This window comes from Phyllostomus hastatus, unplaced genomic scaffold (assembly GCF_019186645.2).
Source record: "Phyllostomus hastatus isolate PE091 unplaced genomic scaffold, TTU_PhHast_1.1 phas_contig_210, whole genome shotgun sequence".
NCBI classification, from domain to species: Eukaryota; Metazoa; Chordata; class Mammalia; order Chiroptera; family Phyllostomidae; genus Phyllostomus; species Phyllostomus hastatus.
Window position 1 is genome coordinate 26,513,322 of NW_025333737.1, and position 23,451 is coordinate 26,536,772.

The 23,451-nt window shown below is 51.4% G+C and overlaps 1 protein-coding gene across 1 annotated transcript; it reads left to right on the plus strand.

Moving 5' to 3' along the window:
* The first annotated feature begins 9,036 nt into the window (after positions 1-9,036).
* Positions 9,037-18,590, plus strand: PHB1 (prohibitin 1). The gene is made up of 7 exons (XM_045837578.1): positions 9,037-9,105; positions 10,237-10,351; positions 11,578-11,739; positions 14,160-14,302; positions 14,469-14,585; positions 16,760-16,855; positions 18,205-18,590. Exons 2-7 carry the CDS (start codon positions 10,264-10,266, stop codon positions 18,415-18,417), a joined length of 819 nt encoding a protein of 272 aa, XP_045693534.1. The 5' UTR covers positions 9,037-9,105; positions 10,237-10,263; the 3' UTR covers positions 18,418-18,590.
* The last annotated feature ends 4,861 nt before the right edge of the window (positions 18,591-23,451 follow it).

The window sequence follows — 23,451 nt, forward strand, 5'->3', positions numbered from 1 at the left end:
TTCGCAGGCCAGTGCACAGTCCACTGGGCCACACCAGCCAGGGCTTCTCTCAGTATTTTCAAATCACATTTTTTTTTCTTCGCAGCACCCTTATTGAGCCCCTGCTTCCTCCTGCTCCCATCTGGTCTGGGTGCTTTCTGGGCTCCTACAAACTCCTCTGACCACCATTCTAGAGATGCCTTCTGCGTCTCCTGGTGGGACCTCCAATTGCCTGAATACCATGTCTTATCTTTATAATTTTTTTCTTCTTTTTTTTTTCCTGCAGCTTATCCTTAAGCAGCTTCCTGAGAAGTGGCCCATGGGAGGCCAAGCGTTTGAGACCTTGTACTCTGAAAATGCCTTGATTTCAGCATCTCGCTTGCTCGGTTGGCTGGGCGCAGAATCCTAGGGAGCACACCGGGCTCTGCTGGAATCTGAAAGCATCGCGCGTCGCCCTCTGAGCTCCAGTGGGGCTGCCGGGATGTGCGTGCCACCCCGATTCCAGTTCTTTCCTCTGCGGGAGCAGTGAGCATCTTCTCTTGTCCTCATTGTTCTGAGAGTTCATGATGACGTCTTCGTGATGTCGGTCCTTTCCCTTCCTTACGCTCTCCTCGGTGCCATGCTTTGGGTTGAAGCCCATGTCCTCCAGTTCATTGTATTTATTTACTCATACGTTCCTCCTCCGCGTGCTCCGTTTTTATTTGCTGCAACTCCTGTTAGTAGGATGTTGCAGAAAATAATTATTCTCTAGTCCTTTCTCTCCTCTTGTTCATCTCCTCATCCTTTTGTTTTCTTTTCTGGGAGTAATTTTATCTCTCAAGTCCCTTTGCTGAATGCTTTATTTTAAATTTTATCTCAAAATTTTCATCTCCAAGGCCTTTTTTGCGTTTTCAATAATTTGTTCAATAGGCCTTGGCTGGCGTAGCTCAGTGGATTGAGCGCAGGCTGCAAACCAAAGCATCGCAGGTTCAATTCCCAGTCAGGGCACATGCCTGGGTTGTAGGCCACAGCCCCCAGCAACCGCAAATTGATGTTTCTCTCTCTCTCTCTCTCTTTCTCCCTCCCTTCCCTCTCTAAAAATAAATAAATAAAATATTTTAAAAAATAATTTGTTCAATAAATATTTACAGTGAATCTGCTGTATGAAAGGCACTGTTCTAGGTGATAGGGTAGGTGATGAGGATACGGCAGTGAATGAAGACAAAAAAAAAATCTCTGCTTTCAGGAGTTTATTCTCTACCTCCCTTTTTAAAAATCAACTTTCCTGAGGTGTAGTTTACATGGAACTAAATTAGATGTGCATTTAGACAAAATTCGATACACTGTTACACTCATGTAACAACCACCACAATCAAGATATAGAAAATTCTTTCCCCAGCCTGTGTGGCTCAGTTGGTTGGAGTGTCGTCCTGTAAACTGAAAGGCCGTGGGTTCGATTCCGGGTCAGGGCACGTACCCAGATTGTGCATTCAATCCTGGTTGGTGCACATACGGGACGCAACCGATGTTTCTCTCTCACATCATGGTGTCTCTCCCTCTCTCTCCTTCCCCCTTCCTCTCTCTCTAAAAATAAATAAGCATGTCCTCAAGTGAGAATTAAAAAGATATACAGAAAATTCTTATCACTCCCCAAATGCTCTTGAGCCCCTTTGCTGTCCATCACCACCTTCTCCTGGCCCCAAGTACTCTCCACTCTGCCTTCTGACACTGCAGATCAGATTTGTCTTTCCTCGAGTTTCACTTAAATCGAATCACAGAATGTTCCCTCTCTGTGCCTGGCTTCCTTCATGCAGAATAACGGCTTTCAGATTCCTTCACACTGCTGCTACGTCAGTCATTCCTCCTCGCTGCCGAACAGTGTTCCATGGCACACCACAGGCCTCCCCCCGGTCCCCTCCTGATAGGCACTTGGGTTCCTCCCAACCTGGGTTATTAGGAAGAAATCCGATAGGGACATTTGTATACAAGTCTCTGTACGGACATAGGTTTTTATTTTTCTGGGATAAATATCTAGGAATGAAGTTGCTGAATTGTAGAGTAAATATGTGTTTGATTTTATAAGAAACTGCCAAACAGCTTTCCAAAGCAGTCATGCCGTTTTCCAGCAGAGTTCCAGACACCCCGAGTTCCCACCGCATGTCGGCATCGCCAGTCTTTCTGTTTCCATCATCATAGTGGGTTTACAGTGGTATCTCATTGTGGCTTTCGTCAGCATTCCCTTGCTGACTGGTGACATCGAGCATCTTCTCGCGTGTGTTAGCCAGTCTTTGCTGAAGTATCTATTCAAATCTACTGTCTATTTAAGTTTTTAAAATTAAGTTTGTATTCTTATGATTGAGTTGTAAGCTTTCTGTATGTACTGAATACAAATTCTTTGTCATATAAATATACTGCAAATATTTTTTCCCATTTTGAGGGAGAATTTTTTTCTTAACCATGTGTTTTGAACAGAAGTTTTAATTTTAATGAAATCCAAGTTATTATTTTTTTCTTTTATGGTTCATGCTTTTCATGTCCCGTGGAGAAATCCTTGCTGTGGTCATGAAGATTTTTCTCCTGCTTTCCTTCCAAAAGTCTTACAGTTTTAGCTTTTATGTTTGGGCCTATGATCCATTTCAGGTTAATTTTTGTGTACGGAGTAAGATAAGAGTCAAGTACTTTTGTTTTTCCACCAGTTGCTCTGGTGCTGTTTTTAGAAAAGACTTTGTATTCGCTATTGAATAATATTGCCATCTTTGTAAAAAAAAAAAAAAGCCAATTGACCACAGACATGCATGTTTATTTCTGGATTCTTTATTCATCCCGTTGAGAACCAACACCACACCTTGTGTTACTGTGTGCAGTTTACAGATGAGTAGACACTATGTGCTCCACGTACACCACACCTCCCAGCCTTGTCCTCTTCTTCTAAATTGTTTTTGCCAATTCTAGGTGCTTAGCAATTACATATAGATTTTAGAATTAGCCTGTCAATTTCTACCAAAAAAAAAAGCTTACTGGAATTTTGTTTGGGATTGCTTTGAGTCTGTAGATCAATGTGGGGAGAATAGATATTTTAACAATACTGAATTTTCTTTTCATTGAGTGTGGTCTATCCATTTACTTAGGTCTTCAAAATTTCTCATAGCAACATTTGTGGTTTTTATCATACAAGTGTTATTAAATTTACCCCTAAGAAGTTCATGTTTTTTGACATTATTATAAAAAGCTTTAAATTTCCAAACATTTATTGTAGATTTTTAAATATCGATCTTATGCCCTGCATCCTTGTTAAACTCACACTAGTTCTAATAGGTTTTTAAAAATATGTTTTAGGATTTTCCACATTAAACGAAGACAGTTTTACTTCTTTTCCAATCTGTATGCCTCCTACTTTTTTTTTGTGGCCTCTTGTAGACTGTTGTACCGGCTCAGACCTCCTCATGTTAAACAGAAGTAATGAGAGTGGGCATCTTTGCATATTCTTGATTTTAGGAGAAAACATTCGATCTTTCATCTCTACCTATTTTTCTTAATGGCGTCTTGTTCCAGTTTCATGGATGATAGGACCTTTCTCTTTATTTGAGAACATCAATGACAGGATCGGTGGGTTTGTTCAGGTCTGCCATGCTCTTGCCTTGTCTGATTCTGCCAAGTTTTTTACCTGTGTCGCCTTTGTTTTGTTTTTGCTTTGCTTAGTTTTTATTCGACTTGTCTTTCTCTTTCACGTGATGGCTTTTCTCGAGTGAACTCCTGGGTCCCTCGTCTGACTGTTCATATGTGAGAGCGAGCTGCTGCCGACTGCCGGTTAGTCCCCACATTCTTTATTTGTGCCTACTCGGCGGCCCCGCTAAAGAATACGTTCTCCAGCCTCCTTTGTGATTAGATGAGGTCATGCATGTAACCAAGTTTTAACCAATCACATGGAATGAAATGTGTATGTGCTGCTTCTGCCTTGTTAGCTTAAAACAAAATTGCTGCCCTGGATCTTCTCCGCTTTCCCTTCCCGCAAGCTGGAGCGCAGATGGCCCTCCGGCTGCAGGAAGACAGTCTTTTCAGGGACGGCAAATCGATGAAGTGAAAGGAGAGTGGTCTGTAAATGACCTCGGGAACAAAGAGAAGTTAACTTCTGTCTGCTTTTCTATCTGTATCTTGGGGCCTGGGTACAGCCACTTAACTTGGCTCTAACTAATTTCCCAAGCAATGTGGGCCCTGAAAAGCTGGTTGGAAGCGTCGTGGGCCTGAGCCCTTGAGTGCCTCCCCAGTGGTGCGTGTCGCTCCAAGGTAGTGGCTCTCCACAGGTGGCCCAGGTCTTCCTGGGGGTCCTTGAGGCCATTTCTGGGGATGCTTGAAATCAAAATTATTTGAGTGGTATCACGAAATCATTACTCTCCTTATTCACTCTCGTTCCCTCCTGAGTGTGCGCACGAGTCCTTCAGAGGCTGCGTGACCTGCGAGGGCACGATGGCAGGAACCAAGGACGCCGAGATTTCCAGAAGGGTAAAACCACGCCACTCCTCTCACTAAATATTTATGTTTGGGGAACTCTAGTTATTTGTCGTAAAGTTATGTTTACACATCATGAGTTTATTCTTGTTATGTCTAAATGAGTAAGTGCCTTTTTAAAATTTCTCCCTTTAATTGTGACTATATAGGACCCATATTTTAAAAACTCTTTGGGGTACTTAATAACTTTTAAGAATATAAAGGGGGCCCTGGCTGGTGTGGCTCAGTGGATTGAACAGGGGCCTGTGAGCCAGGGAGTTGCCAGTTCAATTCCCAGTCACAGCACATGCCTGGGCTGCGGGCCACGTCCTCAGTGGGGGGCTCTCGAGAGGCAACCACACACTGATATTTTTCTCCCTTTCTTTTTCATTTCATTTCCCTCTCTCTAAAAATAAACAAACAAAATCTTAAAAAAAGAAGAGGGGTCCTAAAATAAAAAATTTAAGAACCACTGCACCTGGGTGACCTTCTTGGGCTTCTGCATTGGGGATTTCCAACTACGAGGATCTGTAGGCTTTTCTTGGGGGCTGGTCGTTTTCCCCATGGAGGAATTACGCACACTCGTGCTTAGGAGCCCTCAGGGACTTCTCACTACACTTAAAACATTTGAGCAAAGCCTACAAGGTCTGGCACTTGCTTATTTCACAGTTGCGATCTTGTATGACTCTCTCACTTACACATTGTGCTTTGGCCACGTTCGTCCTCATTCAGTTCCTTCAATGGACCGAGCTCTGACCTGCTTCAGCGTCCCTGCGCTGCAGGGAAACGGTGCCATCGTGGCACCTGGCAACCTTACACATCGCCACACAGCTCACTTGGGCCAGGCTGGAAACTCTGCTAAATCTAGGTCTTGGCAAAACACCTGTGCTCCTCCTGGACCACTAGGGGGGCTTGTGAGGAGCCGCTCAAGGCCATGTCCCCTTCATTTCCCTACCTACCAGGAAGTTGCTGCGAGAACCATTTCTCACAGCTTCTGGGTTTTCTAAGGAAAAGCCTCTGTCCTCACCCCGCTGAGCCTCTATGGCTTTCTAAGGAAGAGTCCTCACCCAACTAAGAACATCGCTGCAAACTGTGACACCGCACTAGCCGCCGTAGGGCCTTGGCTCCTACATGACAGGGCGTGCTAACGTCGGTGTTGCTGTCATCTGGCCCCCATCCATTCCAGCTCTGCCCTAAACCAGGGCGCACAGGAGCTGGCACCTTCGGCTACTCTGCCTTTTTTCAGTGTCTATGTAAGTAGCAAACTGTCTGACTCCAAGACAGGCCGCTTGTCTCTTTCCTGGCCACATCTATCGGTCGTGCCTTGCCTGTGTCTGACATCCACGTGCTATTCCCTCCGCTCGAGTGCTTGTCTCCCACCCCACCCGAACTTTGCCACCTCTCTCTTCTTTAGATCTTACCTTAAAAGTCATGTCCCCGTAGAGACCTCCCTGGTCAGCCGGTCCAAAATAGACCCTTTGTGGCAGACACCATTGGTTGCAATTCCAACATCCATTCTCTTTCCCATCTTGCTCCTTGTTAACAAGAACCCCCATTTTGATTTGTTAGGGTTTAGGAAGTCATGTGGTTTAGGAGCAGCCAGGCCCCTCCCTGGACCTGGAGGCTGACTCTTGATTTGTTAAGTTCCAACGTGGCGATGCCATTCTTTTGCCAAGGACTAGTCCAGAAATGGGCAGATGCTAAAATTCTGCCCACCGACTTGTAAGGGGATGTCTGGCGGGTGTTTCTGGGAAACCCCACCTCACTCTGATAAAGAGACCCAAAGTGTAACATGCTCTTTTCCTGCCTTCTGGCCTTGGGGTAATGTGGTGTGAGGACATTAAGCCTGGCCCTTCTGTGGTCATCTTGTGACCTTGAGGGAGCAATTACGAGGACAAAAGTCAACACCTGAAGATGGCAGAGTTAAATATGGAAAGATTCTGCATCACTGATGGCTTTGTTGAGCCACTAAGTTAACCAAAACCCCAAAACTGCCCTACCCTGCGATTTATTACTTGGTCTAATTTCCTTACTGCTCAAGCCATCTGAGTCTGTTAGTTGCAGTCAAAACCTCCCTTACTGATTCATACAGATCCCCGATCATCTAAGATAGTATCTGGGACGTGACAGGGCTCCAACATATGTGTGTTAAATAAAGAAAATAAGATGTCGTCTTATAACTGCTGGCTTTAATTCCCACCCCTCCCACGTTGGCATTGAGATAGGAAGTAGAATCAACCTTTGTCTGCATATCATTTACATAGAGCCCCTTCCCCCAACTTGGAAACATGCAGGCTATGGTATCACATATCTGCCATTTATCAACTGTGTGACTGTAAGCACTTTACTTGACTTCCCTGAATCTCCATGTCTTCATTTCAAAAATGGTGATATGACAATAAGGTTAAAATTATGCATTTATGAAGCAACTGGCCCAAAGTGTTCAAGATATATTTGTTCTTATACTCAGTCTGCACACCTGGCTGGGGAAGGGGCTGGAGGGTGAAATGCTCTGTGTAGCAATGAGTTGGACTCATTCCTAAAGCCGATGCAACAATGCTGTTCTATCCAAAATACCCTCCTCAGTGTCCTTCTCCTTCATCCTCCCCATCTGTTCATCTACAACCAGCACAGGTCTACGCTATGCCCTCACGTCCCAGGGGCTCTCCCATCGCCACTGCTTCCCAGAGCACAATGTGGGGAAAGCGGAGCAGATACAGGGTTTAAACCTAGAAGAGCTGTGTTCCAGTCGAGTCTAGCTCTAACTAGACGCGTGTCCAGGGGTAAGCCACTTAGCCTCTGAACCTCAACTTCCTTATCTGTAAAACAGGGACAATGGGTTGTAACGATGCTCAAGGAGGATACCCTATATACACGAATTTGACAATTGTAAAACATTATACAAAAATTGGTTTATTTTCATATTCTCAGCATTCCTGCTAGTGAGATTAGAATAGAAGCAAGCAATACTAAGGCTATTCTTGCGTGATTCCGGAGCATCCTGTCTGTGTTTCTTGGCCACAGCCTGCCCAACCAACCACTTCCACTCCCTTCATTATTCATTCATTCAACAAATACTCATTGAGTGCCCACTGCGTGCCAAGCAGTATTCTATGTTCTCGGAATAGAATTAAATTTGCAGCTCTCATAGAGCTTGCATTCTAGCAGCGAGAGGAAGAAATGTGGCTGGGTAGGGCAAACCCGTATCACCTGAAGAATGCTGCCAAGGACCATCTGATTATTTGATTGTACCAAGTGGGAACAAGAAGGGGGACGGACAGGAGAGGAGAGAAATGCAGGAAAAAAGAAATTGAAAGAATGCAGCCCTACTAGAAATCCAGAAACGGACCAGGTTTCATCAGACCTAAGTGTCCCTATACCACTTAGTTAGTATTTCAGCTGAGAATGCAAAACCTGAATCTAATCACGAGAAAAGATCAGACAAACCCAAAAGAAAAACCTCCCCCTCCTTCTTTTTAATATAATAAAAGACAAGAAGGCTGGGGGGAATTTTCAGATTAAAGGAGCCTAAAGAGACATGAGAAATGAATACAGTACCTAATCCTCGACTGTAACCTGTGTGTGGTAGGGGGAGTGATAAAGTTTATTACTGGGTCGACTGACAAAACCGGAATGCAGCAGGTGGTTTAAAGTTACTCAGGTTATATAAGGGGATGTTCTTATTCTTAGAAGAGAGAATGCAAATGAAAAGCAAATGGAGCAAATTGTTAGTAATTGATGAATTTGAGTAAAGGATATACACAAATTCTTTATACTATTCTTGCAACTTTTCCAACTAAGACATTTAAAAAATCTGTCCATGAGACCTGGACTTTAAGCCAAGCCTCTTTGCTAAATTAGTCGCTGACCCTGAATAAATTCCTTCCTTTCTCTGGGCCTCATTCTCTAACCCAGATGCTTTCTAAGTTTTTTGTTTTTTAAGATTTTATTTATTTATTTATTTAGAGAGGGAAGGGAGGGAGAAATAGAGGGAGAGAGAAACATCAATGTGCAGTTGCTGGGGGTCATGGCCTGCAACCCAGGCATGTACCCTGACTGGGAATCGAACCTGTGACACTTTGGGTCGCAGCCGGCGCTTAATCCACTGAGCTACGGCAGCCAGAGCTAGGTGTTTTTTTTTTATGGTTCTAGCAATCAATGTTCCAGACTCCGAGATTTCCTGCGTCTCTCACCCCACCGGTTGTTTCACCGCAACTTTCTCCAAAGTGCCCACCCGTGCTTTCATCGGCCATATATTTGTCCCAGCCCATCTCTGCCACTAGGCAGGTCCAGCCACTCTTGACGAGAGCACTAGGGCCCATCTTCAAGGAGGGTCTAGCATCGCTTGGCACGTGCGTTCTCCGCCAACAAACTACAGCCCCCAAAAGGCTTTGCGGTAGCCTCTCCACGCTTACCACCAAAGACAAAAGGCTTTTCAGCACCGGTCCGCATTTGCATGGCTTTTTGGGAATTGCAGTTCATCTGCGAATTACCACAGAGCCAGGGCAAGGTTGAAAGCCACCCTTCCCAGCATACCCAGCGCTATTTGTAGCCAATTGAAGGTGCGGATCTTGGGAGGAGGGCGGGGAAGAGGAGGAGCTGCCTGGCGCCTGCGCAGTATGTGTGGCTGGGGAATTCATGTGGAGGTCAGAGTGGAAGCAGGTGAGAACGTAGGGGTTCGGCTGCGGTCCACCCTAGAGCAATTGTACGGTCCTTCTCTGCTCTCCCATTCTCAGTTTAGGCGAGTGTCTTGCATGCGTGGGCCCGCCTCCTCGGAAAGGGGGACGGGGGTGAGCCCAGGACGAGCCCAGGGGTTGCGTAGAATAAGGGAGGTGTGTATGGGGGCAGGGTAAGGAATAATCCAGAAGCTATTAGAAATGGAAAGGCTGAGTGGTAAGGGCTGGGCGTCCTGGCCTTGGAAAGGGAATATTTAAATGCACGAGGACAGATCAAGGTAGTTCAGGAGTTGCCATCTGGGAGGCACAGAGGTTGGATTTGAGGCTGAAGTGGACGACGACCATGGGGGAGGGCAGTGAAAAGTTAAGTACTGGAGTGGATTCCAGCCGTGCTCCCGCCCATCCCGCCTCAGGCCCACCTTCCCACTTATTCTTTGTTGTATTGGTCCCAGAATGGCATCCAACTCTTCCATAAAACAGGCCATTATTAATATCTGTTGTTGAGAAGCGGTATGATGTGTCTTCTAGAATTAGACCTCGAGGTTCCGATTCTGGCTCTGCCACTTAATAACTGTGCGATTTTGGTCTCCTCGTGCAACCTCACTGTGCCTCAGTTTCCTCACTGTAAAAATCTGCTTCAGAGGGGTTGGTGTGATGATAAATAAATTGCCATTGGAAGACTGCCTCATATAAAGGTTAGCTACTGTTATTTTTGCTGTGGGAATCACCATGTAGCACATTCATGGAGTTACTTTTCCCAAACCGAAATCGAACAGAAGCAGCCGCCCAGCCTCCCTTGGGTCTGCTTGTTGGGGGAAAATGGGAGGGTGGTTTAGTGTGGTGCTCCCTGTGGGTGTTGAGCCCATGCCTTGGGCCCGTTTTTGAACCAAGTGCTTCACACTCCTTTTTTTAAATGGTGGAAAAAGAAGAAAGGAATTGATACTACAATTTTTCAAGCTGTAGAATGTCACTTACTATTTTTCAGTGGATGACTTCAAGCTTTCAGGAATGGCCAAGTAACTAGCCAGCTGGAGAATGAATATCGTGGCAGAAGATGGCTTTCTCAGAGGATTTTGGGATCAAGTGATGTTTGATGTTTGTTTTTTAACCTTCTTAGGTGTGAGTGGGTCCAGCGGGAGGAGACATGGCCGCCAAAGTGTTTGAATCCATTGGCAAGTTCGGCCTGGCCTTGGCTGTGGCGGGAGGCGTGGTGAACTCCGCCTTGTATAATGGTGAGGCGTCTTTGCTGGAGGGTTTCGGTGGGTCCGCATGGGCTGCGGGACACTCCTGATGGTAGTGAGGCCGTCTATGAACGTGTTTGTGACGGAGAGGGCTCCCCTGCTGCCTTCCCGTACTCTGTGGTCGCACTGTCCTCAGAGCCCCCATCCAGCACATCCTCTCAGAGCCTTTGTTCACAAGGAGCCTCCTGACCTGGGGGTCGCTGGGGGGATGTTTCCAGCGGCTGCATTTCATTTGAAGTGATGCCGCACGGCCCAGGTGCTGCAGCCCACCGGCAAGGTTTCACTGGCTAGCCGAATCAGAGATCTCGTTGGTTCTCTTCTGCCCGTGCGCAGAGTAACTCAGAAAGAGCTTCAGACCTGTGGCAACCTTGTCCTGAGCAGGAGCTTTTGCCCTGCCGCAGAGAAGATATCTTTAAGATGCATTGCTCAGCTTTTACCATTGCAGCAGAGGTTGAAGCTGGCTTTTTCCCCCACTTGAGACTGAGTGAGAGTCACAGCTTCCTCACTGGTCAGGTGGTGGGATTGAGCTAGTTTGTCGCTTAAGACGCCTTCCAAGAATGAAGGTACTTGGACCAACTATAGAGCCGTAAAGCAGCTGGTCAGAAAAGCCTGCTTGGCTTTGCTTACATGGCACAGCATTTGCTCTGACCTTTCAGGCCTCCCTGGCATAATCAGGCAGTCATCGCCGTCACCAGTGTCTCTCCGAGTCAGCAGGGCGGCTCCACAGCCCCTCAAGACCCTGGGGGAGATAAACGGCTGGAAAGAAAGAGTGGGGCCTTCCATATTTTAGGACTTTCATAGTCGGGGAGCTGCTACTGGGAACGCTCGGGTAAATAGGAGCCAGGTTAACTGTGGTAGCAGTGAAGGCCTTGGGGTAATAGAAAGAAGCTTTGGGAGGTGATTTCTGGAAATGCATTAATGGGAGTTTGGGGATGGGGTTGTTAATCAGAAAATCAGCAGCCAGTTACTTCAGGGAGAAAGGATGCTGAGGAATAGATCCTATTACCAAAGTCCTTGGGACGACACATGGGACAGGAAGTGATTGCTGAGTTTTGTAGCTATTTAGAAGCCTCCAGAGGCCAGAAAGAAGTGAGGGAAGACGGAGTGGGGAGACTTAATAAATGAACAGAAAGCTCCAAGGATCTGTCAAGGGCATGGTTCTTTTGGTTAAAGGGTGAGGAGATTTTTTCTGACCCATCATTGTCCTTTGCTCCTAGTGGATGCTGGGCACAGAGCTGTCATCTTTGACCGGTTCCGGGGAGTGCAGGACATCGTGGTCGGGGAAGGGACGCACTTTCTCATCCCTTGGGTACAGAAACCAATTATCTTCGACTGCCGCTCTCGACCACGTAATGTGCCAGTGATCACCGGCAGCAAAGGTGAGTCCTGCCTGTGGGTTAGGGAGAGAGGGCGGAATGGGCGCTGTGCGACCCCGAAGAGGGTTGAACTTCTCGTTAAGAATTCCTCACATGTTTTCCCTGGAGTGTTGTACTCGGATTCATGGAAAGAAATATACAGGGTCCGGCAAAAATAACACACCGTTTTTATCACAAAATCATAAGCATGTAATTCTGTAACATAACAATATCACACTCAAGCACATCATACGGAATTTTAGAGGATATGTTCACATTAAGACTACAAATTATTACACCTATATTATTACCTTACCCACCATACTCAAGCAGGTGTTACTTCTGCCGGACCCTGTACACTTAAGGTGTACACACAGACAAGCTGTACAAATTTAAACAAATACACAAAGATTTATTTCGAGGGTTACATAGTGATCCAATTTTAAAAATATGTAAGTTGCCTTTTTGCCCTCAGTCGTCCCTTCCCACTGGTTCCTGTTCCCCAGAGCGACTGTATAAACCGGTCTCTAGCGGCTCTTTATCACAGCTAACTTACCCCGTGCCGTGCTAGCCAAGGCCTCTGCGTCCGGCAGTGCTGACCTCACGTTGTTACTCACAGCGTGAGGCCCGAGTCCCTGGGAGCTGTCTCCTGGTGCCCTGCACGCCGCTGGATTTCCAGACGGCCTAAAGTGGATCGCTGTCACTGTTTCCCCCTTCCTGTGTGCAGAGGTGCGCAGGCAGTGAATGGAGTAGCAGGTGCCAGCTCAGCGGTGACAGTTTCACACAGTGAGCGGAGATGTCGCTCCATCGTCTCAGTGACACTCGATGCCCTCAGGGCTGTGCCTCAGCAGACGTCTGCTCACTGTGGCCGCCCGGCTGTGTGCTGGGGGAGGGTGGGTCAGAGATGACTGAGCCGGGGCCTTCAGGAGTGCCGTCCAGCTGGGGGGGTAGAGATGCGAGCAAACTGACACGATGTCATGTGAACCCTGGAGCCAAGGTTGCAGGGCGTGTGGGGAGCAGAGGAGAGCAGTCAGTGCCCGCAGGTGGCTGGGCGAGCTCCCGAGGGGTACTTGTGTCTGAACTGGGGTTTCGGGGTGGGCAGCGTATCAGGCGTGAGCAGGACGGGGAAGGGTACGTGGGTGTGGCACAACTGTCCTGTAGCTCTTCTGCTGTGGACACAGGAGAGACCCCCCCCGTGAAGGGTCTGGCTTGCCTGCTACGAGGGAGGAAATCACAGGGTGGGTGGGGTTCATCGAGAAACCTCAGACTAACTTGAAAGCCCAGTTCTCAACTTCCCGCCTCTTTGGGATTTTTTTTCTCTAGTGTTTTGTAGTCGTTCTAAGGGTACGTTACGTTCCCACCTTCGAGAACTGTTGAGATCAGGGGCTTGCATGAGTACGTTTCCCACTTCTCTTGGCTCCTGGTTCAAGATTCTCATCTCATGGGTGCTTGGTCCATATTCCTTTTTTTTTTTTTAAGTTAATGAATTAATTGTTTTTATCCTTACCTGAGAACATCTTTTCATTGTTTCTGTAAAGAAAGGAAGGAGGGAGAGGAGAGGTACATTGATTGGTGGCCTCCTGTACACACCCCCACTGGAGATCAAACCTGCAGCCTAGATATGTGCCCTGACCAAGGATTGAACCCTTGACCTTTCAGTTTACAGGACAACACTCCAACCAACCGAGCCACACCAGCCAGGGCTTGGTCCGTATTCCTAATGGCTGTAAGCGAGCTGGGACGGTGGCGTAGCTCTGCACAGGCCCGAGCCACTAGGGGGCGTTGTGTTTCGCTCCCCAGCCCTTTGACTGGGCCAAGCAGTGAGAAGAGGGCTTAGATGATTCTGATGGCCTCTTACCATCTGCCGCACTGGACGGTGTTTTTCTCGGTCAGTTTCCCCGACCACGCCTGGCAGGCAGATGAAACCATCCCCGTTCTTGCAGAACCAAGTTGAGATTGGCTAGAGCTTTGTGAGGTCGGACAATGAGTAAACAGCAGAGTCGGACTGCAGCCCAGGCCTTTGGTCGGTCGCTTTGGTCCAAAGGGGACTGTGGCTGCTGAACCGCAGTAACCTCCCCAGAGCATGCTCCCGATGGGGGCCGGTGCGCCAGGCCTTGGAAAGGCCTCGTCCTGGAATCTCGGCATTGCCCTGTTTCCATAATACGTTCCGTGTCCCAGCCGTCCTGTGGCACCTGCTGAACGGGTCTCCATGGGGTGTATCAATGACCATTCAGGACACACTGAAACCAAAACCTTTAAGAAGTTCCTACCTGGTGCTCTGCTGGATTCTCTACCAAGGAAACCAGGCGTCCTTGCTCCTTGCCCTCCAGGATCTTACAAGTAGCAACTTTACTGACAAATTGCAGCACACTTGGGGTAGGAGGTCACGTCGAAGGCCACCGTGCATTTTGTTTTTAACTCCAGCGTCTGTCCCCTCTCCGAAGATTTGCAGAACGTCAACATCACCCTGCGCATCCTCTTCCGCCCCGTCGCCAGCCAGCTCCCGCGCATCTTCACCAGCATCGGCGAGGACTACGACGAGCGCGTGCTGCCGTCCATCACCACGGAGATCCTCAAGTCGGTGGTGGTGAGTGGGCAGGGCCGCGGCCTCGGGCAGTGTGGCCCCCTCGAGAGATCGCTAGGCGGCAGGAAGAGCTTGGCATTGGGGGCTTGGGAAGTGGCTGGTAGCTGCCTGGGTCCCTTCCTGCTTCCTCTTTCTCCTGACCGGCGCCTCCCCCCTCCCTCGGAGCCAGGCTCGCTTCGATGCTGGAGAACTCATCACCCAGAGAGAGCTGGTCTCCAGACAGGTGAGCGACGACCTCACCGAGCGAGCTGCAACCTTCGGGCTCATCCTGGATGACGTGTCCTTGGTAAGTCCTTGGGGGGCCTGCCGGGAGGGGGCCTTTCCTGGAGGGGAGACTCGAAAGCACGGAAACTTCTTGGCAGCGTGAGGCCTTCTCCTCTGGTGTGTTTTCAGTCTGGGGTACTTTAATCTCTGGGGTTCTTTAATCTCACCCCTGCCACACACTTTCCTTCTGATTTCTGGGCCTGCCCAACCTAACTTGAGTTTTTCCACCATCCCCAAACTGTGCCTGTGCCTGTACCCCCCCCCCCCCCAGCTCCCCAGGGAGTGACGGCTTATTGGCCCTGTTGACACAGGAAACCGCCTGGTGGGACCAGAGAACTGCCCGGGTAGCCGTGCTCCCTGGCGCAGGCCTCCCGGCCCCACCGTGGGAGTTTTCTAGCACTTAAGTCGAAGCTCAGTGAAGTGAGCTCTGGGAACCCCCGGTGGGAGGGGGTGGGCTGTACATGCCTGGTTCTGTTCCCCCAAGTCTGGCATGGGGGGCAGGGGACGTCTCAGAGACCTGAGCTGTCCTCTTGACACGGCATATCTGTGCGTTTACGTGACACTGATTGCCACGACTCAGACAGAAAGCAACACAGGCCGGGATAGCATTTCAGACCGAGGAGGTGAGGGGAAGGGTCATGTTTCTGGATTCTGTGGGAAAATCACTTGGAGGGATTTGTTCGGGCTGTGAGGTGGAGCGTGCCCTGTTGAGCTCTCCTGTGCACCGCTAGGGAAAGGCACCGTTTCCCCCTCGGCATCCGCGCAGCTGTTTCAGCAGTCACACCCCGTGACACCCGGTGCTGGCTGCTGGGCACGCTGCACTGCCTCCCGTGGAAGGGCCTGCGGGCTCCCTCTGCTGGCGAGACTCTGGGCTGCAGCCGTTTGGCTCCTCTGCCCGCCGATTCCTCAGGCTCTCCCCCTTACTGCTGACCTGAACACCTCGGCGGCAGCGAGAGAGGGCTAAGTAAAACCTGAGGAGACACTTGGCGTTTTGCTAGACTTTAACCACATACTCCGTTCTGGGGGAGTGTGGGCTGACCACAAGAAACCATATCTAAGAGGTGTGAGAAGAAAATTAGATTTCCTGGGGAATTTGCTGCCCTCAGCTGGCCCTCTGAGAGAGGCATTTTATTCCGTAATGGCACGTTTCATTTTCCATCTCTCAGGATTGCGCTTTCTTCCCCAAACTCGGAATAAGAGCCCAGGCCTAGAGGTGCAGCAGGCAGCGCAGGGCCGCTGCCGTCGAAGAGTCGGGAGTGTGCTAACAGTTCTGGAAGGCCGTGGGACTTGGGCTTCCTCTTCAGGAGAAACTTTGAGCTGCTTCTCTTTTTCTTTAAAAACCGGAGGTGTGGAGAGTGGAGGAGGAATCCAATAGCAAAACCAATGTTATTTTTCCCCTTAGCTCTTCCTTTGTAATAAAAAGCTGGGTAAATAAGTGAAGTACTCTAGACCCCGCAGTAGGCATTCCGAAGTCTGTTCCCCTTGTTTGCATGATGAGCGTTAGAGACTGTCGATTCTGCCAAGTCTCGGTTGTTTATGTCATTAGGGAAGGTCTGGAGGACCGGGGTTTTAAACCCTCTCCCGAAGCAATAGCTTTACCTGCCGCCTCTTCCTTTTAAGCCCTTCACCAGAAGCGCTCACACAGGGAGTACCACGGTTTGTGTCCCACGTTCTCCTGTCCTCTTCCCGTTTGGTGGTGGGGGTGCCGTGAGAGAGAGGTGGCCTGGCTCATCTGTGAGCACGGAGCATTGGGCTCTTGCCTCCCTGAGGACCAGCTGCACCCTCACTCCCTGGGGCTCACTTCCCGTCTGGCCTCCCTGGGGGCTTGAAACAGGCCATCAGAGGACCTTGGAAGAGCACCAGTCCCAGTGGGGGTCCTGGAACCCGCAGGTCTCCTTCCTTAGGGAGGTGCTCCGTCGAGTAGATGCCTTCAGTGTCTGTGGGCTGTTTTCTCCCCGAGATCATCTCCCTGAGGGCGACCGAATGCTGTGCAGGAGCAGTTTGGGCAGCCGAGGACTCCGGGTGTAAACTCAGTTCGGACACAGACGGGGAGGTGGAAGGGTGATGTGGCCTCCCGCTGCCTCCCCGGGGCTAGAGCCGTTCCTGGCCTCTCCCCTCCGGCGGCTGTGGGGGCCTTGCAGCCACACTGTCCAAGCAATTACGCTGCCTCATCTTGCGCTCACTCTGTCCCCTTAGACTCATCTGACCTTTGGGAAGGAGTTCACAGAAGCGGTAGAAGCCAAACAGGTGGCCCAGCAGGAAGCGGAGAGGGCCAGATTTGTGGTGGAAAAGGTGAGCGTTCAGCCAGATGGCAAGAGCCCCCCTTCCCTTCCTCCTGTGCTCAGCCTCCCATTTGCTGGGTGGCCTGGAAATTTATCATCTGTCATCTCTGCTTCCGGGATCACTGGAAGGGGGTTGCAGCGACTGTTCTGCAATTGGTTCCAGAGTCTTTGGGGGCCCGTCAGGGATACGTGAAGTTATGTTCCTGAGTCACTGAAGGGTCATTCTCTTCCCCACTTCCCTAAGATCAAAACCACCCCTACAGATAAAAACGTTTCTCCGAGAACATTTGCAGCTTCGGTAAGAAGTCGTTTTTAACCATGGTTACATAGTGAAAGCTGACAGCGCGGAGGATCAGACGTTGTGCCAGATGCGCCGTGGTCCCTGGGTCTTTTCAAACTCTGAATCTGTCCAGATGTTCGGAGTGCGGTGGGACACGGCATGTTTGCATCCCAGCCTGGTCTTCCGGGCTCTCTGAAGGTGTATTTATTTCTTGCTGTTCCCTGCCTCCCACCACTACTTCTCTTGAGTTAATATTCTCATTCAAGACCCATTAGTCCTTAAAGTCAGGGAAACGAGGGATATATGGGCGGCCAGCATTTCATTTTAGAGAATGTAAACTTGACGGCAGGACCTGTCTTTGCTTTATGTGAACTGCCTGCCTCTGGAGCCTGGCACGTGCCCAACCGAGACTGTGCCTGGGGGTACTCGGTGCACAGTAAACATTTGTCGAGTGGACAGTCACAGGGCCCAGCAGCCTCAGAACTGTGTTCATTTAATTCGCCTGTCACTGTGCTCCCACGCTTGGGAGGGCCACGCATTGCAGATGGATGTCGTCCTGTTGGTACCAGTACAGAAAGCCTAGAAGGTCCTGTACTGGGTGCCTGGCTGGCGACCGCTGTAGCTCACAGGCAGCGCTTGGGTGCGTCACCGGGGCCTGCCGCCCCTGCTGGTTAGCTGCACTGGGTTTGGTGGTCATCTGACCCGGGACTGGCGGGGAAGATGAGTCTGAGGGTTGATTGCGCCTTCCTCTCCTGTTCTTGGCCTGGGGTGCTCCTGCCTCAGAGTAGGGTGGCCAGACCAGATTGCTATTAGTGTTGATGAAGACTTTGAAATGAGACAGCTGTTCATGCAGCTAGCAGAATGCGTCCCTGCCGTGATGAGGGGTGAGGGGGGCAGGACCGGAGAGGACCCGGTGGATGAATGGTGCTTGTTGACCCCACCTAGAGGAGGAGGAAGCAGAGCCCCAGACTTCCTTCCAGAGCCAGCGGAGGTGCCTGACCCGGGCCCTTCGAGGCTGTGGCCTGCCCCCCAGGGCCCTGAGGTGTGATCTTGGTCTCTCTCCGCCTCCGCTGTCGTAGGCTGAGCAGCAGAAGAAGGCGGCCATCATCTCTGCCGAGGGCGACTCCAAGGCTGCCGAGCTGATCGCCAACTCGCTTGCCAGCGCAGGCGACGGCCTGATCGAGCTGCGCAAGCTGGAGGCCGCGGAGGACATCGCGTACCAGCTCTCGCGCTCTCGGAACATCACCTACCTGCCGTCCGGGCAGTCGGTGCTCCTCCAGCTGCCCCAGTGAGGCCTGCACCGCCCGCAGCTGCCCGGGCCGCGTGGGCCACAGCCGCGAGGGTTCTCACCGTTGCCTCCTCCTGCCCGCACCCCAGAATCACTGTGAGATTTCGTGATTGGCTTCAAGTGAAGGAAATAAAAGTAAAATCAGTTCAGATCACTGATTACTCTTATCAGATGAAACTCATTCATTCTTCTCATTTCCGTCCACCTTTTTTACCCGCCTCCCCACTCAAAATGCCAAGTGCCTACCCAGGCCAGCTGGGCCCTGCCTTCGGGGCTGAGGCACTGGTGGTTGGCAGAAGGAAGGCAGCGTCCCGTCCCGCCTGCGAGCGGCTGGGAAGCGCACTTGTCGGCCCGAGCGGACTTGTGGCCTCCGACCCTACGGTTACTCAAGATTTGAAGAAGGTGGCACACAGCGCCACCGAGAACGCAGGCCTCCGTGTTTTGCAGCAGCTCCTGCACAGGCCCAGCTGAAGAGGGGCCGGGAGGGTCAGAGAGGAAGTGGTCTGTCTCTTACCATGAGGCTGATTGTCTGGCGGGGGCGGGGGCGGGGGGGGGTAGCGGAAGCAGGCGTGTACAAACGGCATAGATGGAAGAGTCTGCCCCTGTGAGGGTGGGTGGGCTTGATTTGCTGCCCCCTGAGGGCCCTGAGTCTGGGACGGACTTGGATAGTGAGAGCGTGGTCCTGGACTGAGATGTGAGTCCCGAGGAAGACTTCCTCCCCGCCCCCCACCCCGGTGTCTCTCAAACACCCAGCGGAATTCCATCTTGAAGGATTGCATCCTGCCGGGGCCCAACGTGCCTGCCAAAGCCGTGCATCCTGCGTTCCTGGCCCCCGCTCGGAGACTGCCCTTCCAGAGGGCTCCGTGCCCGTGCTGGGAAGGGAACGCCCCGAGCAGAAAACGAGCGTGTGTAAACTGCTGTCAATAAAGGACACCCAGACCTTCCAGCTCCGTCCTGTGGGTTTGTGCGTGTGTGTGTGTGTGTGTGTGTGTGCGCGTGCACGTGGGATCTGCACAGTGTTCCAGCAGTTCCTGTGTGCGCACGTTTGTATCGCCAGTGGGACGGAACCTCTGGCAAGGCCGAAAACGCCTGCATTTCAGAGAACGCTTTGTGCTCTGCTCCAGGTCTGTCCCCAGTTAGGTGGGGTCTGGCCTGAGGTGGGCGCTCAGTAGGTGCAGCCGAGTGAAGGGTCGTGAACTCTGTGGCTTTGGTGCCACTGGGAGCTGGGCGTCGTAGGCCTGCCCACCAGCCGTCAGCAACACCCCCCTGACACCCTCTGACGGGAGTGACGTGTGTGTGTGTGTGTGTGTGTGTGTGTGTGTGTGTGTGTGAGAGAGAGAGAGAGACAGTCCTCGGTGTGCTCCAGTTGGATCTTTATATACGTGAGAGGGCTCTGCTGTGGATTCCTGCTGCTTATTCTGCTTCGCTTTGATGCATAGGTGACATTTGAGAGGGCCGAGCTGACGCATTTGGGGTGGCAGGGGGTGGGGTGGGGAGCAGAACTAGGAGCGCGAGCCATGTCCATCACCCACCTCACCCTTTTAGGAGCAAAGTGGGACCGACCCTGTGCAGCGAGCACTCACGTTGCTTCAGGCTCTGCTGTCAGTTTAATCCCTGGGCCCAGCACCTGGCCAAGGCGAGGTGTCCTCTGACCTCAGTTCTGCATTTCTTCTCCCAAGCGGCAGGCCAGCTGTCAGCTGAGAAAGGCAGGGATAATGCAGAGATTTGGGGTGGGGCTGGGGACTGAGTTTCCCATCCCTACACCCTGCTCTCCCCCCAGGGCCTCCCCGAAGGGAGTGAAGCCCTTCCCATACCGCTACCCCCGCCCCCAGAAGTGTGCGCTGTGCTTGTGACCCTCGGCTGAATCTCAAACCCCCCACCAAAGCTTCATTCTTCTGGATGCTCCCACCAGCCTCTAGCCCGTCTCCCTACCCTGTCCTGGGGTCATTCATCTGAGGGTCTCTCATTTTTGTGAAGAATAGCAAGGCCTGCAAATGATGAGTTTTCTGGACTCAAAACACATCTAAGACCGGAGCAGAAGCGGCATGATTCCTAAGTAGGTTCCAGGCTGGCTCCCACCCCACAGCCGTCCTCCTGTCCCGCCGTTCATGGCTTTGGACACCCTTGGGGCTCAGTGTGGGGGGTGGGGGGGGGTGCAGGAGGCTCCTTTCTTCCCCGGGACCATTTCAGAAGAGCAGTTGTGTTTCTCACATTTGACTGGGAGGTTGGGTTTCCTGCCCCAGGTGTCTGTTGGCAGGGGCGCCCTCCCAGCCTCTGGCCTCCGTCTGCCTCAGGTCTGTCCTTTCTCAGTCGGGGGCTCCTGCTGGTTTTGCCCGTCAGTCCCCCGCCACGGCTTGTGCCCGTGGCAGCCTTGTTCTGCCTTGACTTCCGCCAAGCTGTAATTCTTTTCACAAATGTGCGAGGGCTGTTAACTGGCTGCTGCACCCCAGAGTTCTCCTAATGGCCTCTGGGTTTCTCCAGAAGCTGCCACAATGGGCCTTTCTTCATCAGCCTGGGATTCTCCGGGCTGTGGATCAAAAGCCATGTCCTGTCCTGGCCAGGGGAGGGGCAGAGCAGGGAGTGTCTTCCTCTCCGCTTGGGTCGGGCTGAATAGTTCCCTTGTTCAGGCGTCCAGGGTCGCTCACTAAGAAGGCAGTGGATCCTGGACAGGGAGGGGAGGGAAAACCCTGAGAGAGTTGCCCTTCTGCCTTCTGGTTTTACACAAATTCTACCCAGGCCTGGGGGGCGGGGGGACCAACGAGGGAGGAACTGTATTGTGGTCGCACCCAGGTGGGTTGATCCGAAAGAGGAGAGACAAAGGAATGGGAGTCAGACCCTGATGTAGCAAATGCTGCTCTAATAGGACATCCAGCAATCAGCAGGAATATGCAGATAGGACCTCCCTTGACCTTTGTTTGCCATCCGCCAGTAATTGTGGGTAAAGCCGCCCACCCTGGTGGAAAACAACCTGGGTGAGCGGTTGCAGGAGGCTGGAGCTGATTTCTCCTCCTTGCCTTGGCCTTCCGTTCGTCCTGCTCCAGACTTCGTTTTCCTAAAGCAGATCACGTTCTTGCCTTCCTGAACCATCTTCAGTGGACACTGCTTGCTTGAGAAAGTGTAAATGCCTTGTCCTGGCACTCGAGGCCCTCCGTGGTCTGGCCGCTGATTCTCTAGTCCGACTTGGCATCTCACTGCTTGCCGCCCAAACCTAGGTAACGGTTCCCACAGAGTGGGGAGTGCTATTGGAAAACGCAGGCGGGAACGGCTGTGGCTACTGGCGTTAGGTGAGAGCCAGAGGCAGTGGCGGGGATGCCACGAGATCTCCTTTGCACCTCGCAGACTCACACAACGAAAAATTACCCCCAAGCGATGCCAGTAACCTTCCCACTGAAAACCCGCACCAAGACGACCTGCTCCTGGCTGCACCCCCCCGTGTGCCTTCACCGCACCCCCGGTACCTAGCGTCACTTTGTCCTGGACGGCCCTTCCCCCACGTTTCACAGGGTCGGCTGTCCCCTGTCCCTTGCGTCCCAGCTCAAATTCTTTCTCCCCCACAGAACTGGCACTGACGTCCCCTGCTCCCCTGTCCGTTCCCTCCCGCTCGTCCAGCTCCTGGTCCACACTCCCATGAGGCATTTAGCACCCTCTTCATCCGGTTCCTTCTCCAGCTCTACAGCTCTGGAGTGCAAGGCACTCAGATGACCCAACGTCCGTTCCCCTTTCCTCGTCTTTCCCTTAACAAGCCAGACACGCCTGGCTCCTGATGGGAGTTACTGAACATCTGTCGAATGAACGGATGCAGGAACAGAGCGTGCGGGACCGAGGCTAGAAACGAAGGCTGGGCGTGAAGTCGCCCCGTGTTCTCCCGCCACGCCGTCACGGTAAGTCACCTCAAGCCACTTGGACTCGGGGTTCTCAGGGCCTCGCAGGCCAGCCCTGTACTAGTGTCCCACCCTGACCCCAGTCTCTCTCTCCGTGTGGCCTCTGTGTGTGGACTGCCCCCTCGCTGCCACTGGCACACAGCTCTCTCTCTCTTGCTTCTGTCTGGAACACCTCCCCCCACCCCTTTTGTTAAACTACCTTTCAGTTAGAGTTAACATACCATGTTAGTTTCAGGTGTACAAAATAGTGACCAGACGTTCACACACCTTACGAAGTGATCACCCCGTAAATCGAGCACCTATCTGGCACCAAACACAGCGAGTACAATCACTCTTCCCTTTTTCAATCCCTGCCCCCTCCCTGTCCCAAGCCCAACAAAAAATCCCTCCTCTGCAGGAACTTACCTTGGACTGAACTCTTCCCAGCTTTCCTTGCGCGTGTCTCCCTGTAAAAAGGACGCTGGCTAGGAGCTCCGGCAACACGGGGCCGAGGATGGACAAAAAAGGAGTGGTGTGGCCCGTCTAGCCAGCGGGGGCTGGGACGCATCGGCCAGGAGAGAAAGGATGGAAATGTATTGGGTCTGGGGAAACCAGTTTCTAGTTGGAAGAATGCCTTTGCATAGGACACCGGGTGGCTAGGGAGGAGGGTGTCTTTCCAGCACCTTCCGATTGAGCTACTTCGGAACAGAAGTGAAGCGGAAGGTGCACAGCTACTCTGGGGGAGCTTAGGGCTGGCGTCATCTTTGAGGGATGCGGCAACCACCTGGATGAGCCAGAAAAGCCAGGGGTGAGGGGCGGCTTAAAGACTGTCTGAGTTTGGCTGGATGAGCTGCAGACACTCAGGTTAGGAATTGCAAAGTACAGGACCTGTGGGCAAGTGCACCTGCCTACTTTTATATCTTCACTCGAGGATATGCTTATTGATTTTAGAGAGCGAGGAAGGGAGAGAGACAGAAAGAAAGAGAGAGAAACATCGACTAGTCGCCTCCTATATATGCTCCAACCAGGGAGTGATCCCACAACCTAGGCATATGCCCTGACTAGGGGTCAAACCCTCAACCTTTTGGTGTATGGGGTGACGTTCCAACCAACTGAGCTACCAGGCCAGGGCTCCCACCACTTGTTTCTATATAGCTCCCAAGCTAACAATGGTTTTT

Bases quoted from the DNA above. Each gene is read 5' to 3' on its own strand.
- PHB1 (XM_045837578.1), top strand. From the start codon at position 10,264: ATGGCCGCCAAAGTGTTTGAATCCATTGGCAAGTTCGGCCTGGCCTTG. The intron at 11,740-14,159 runs GTGAGTCCTGCC...CCCTCTCCGAAG, and splicing joins AGTGATCACCGGCAGCAAAG to ATTTGCAGAACGTCAACATC. The intron at 14,586-16,759 runs GTAAGTCCTTGG...CTGTCCCCTTAG, and splicing joins TCCTGGATGACGTGTCCTTG to ACTCATCTGACCTTTGGGAA.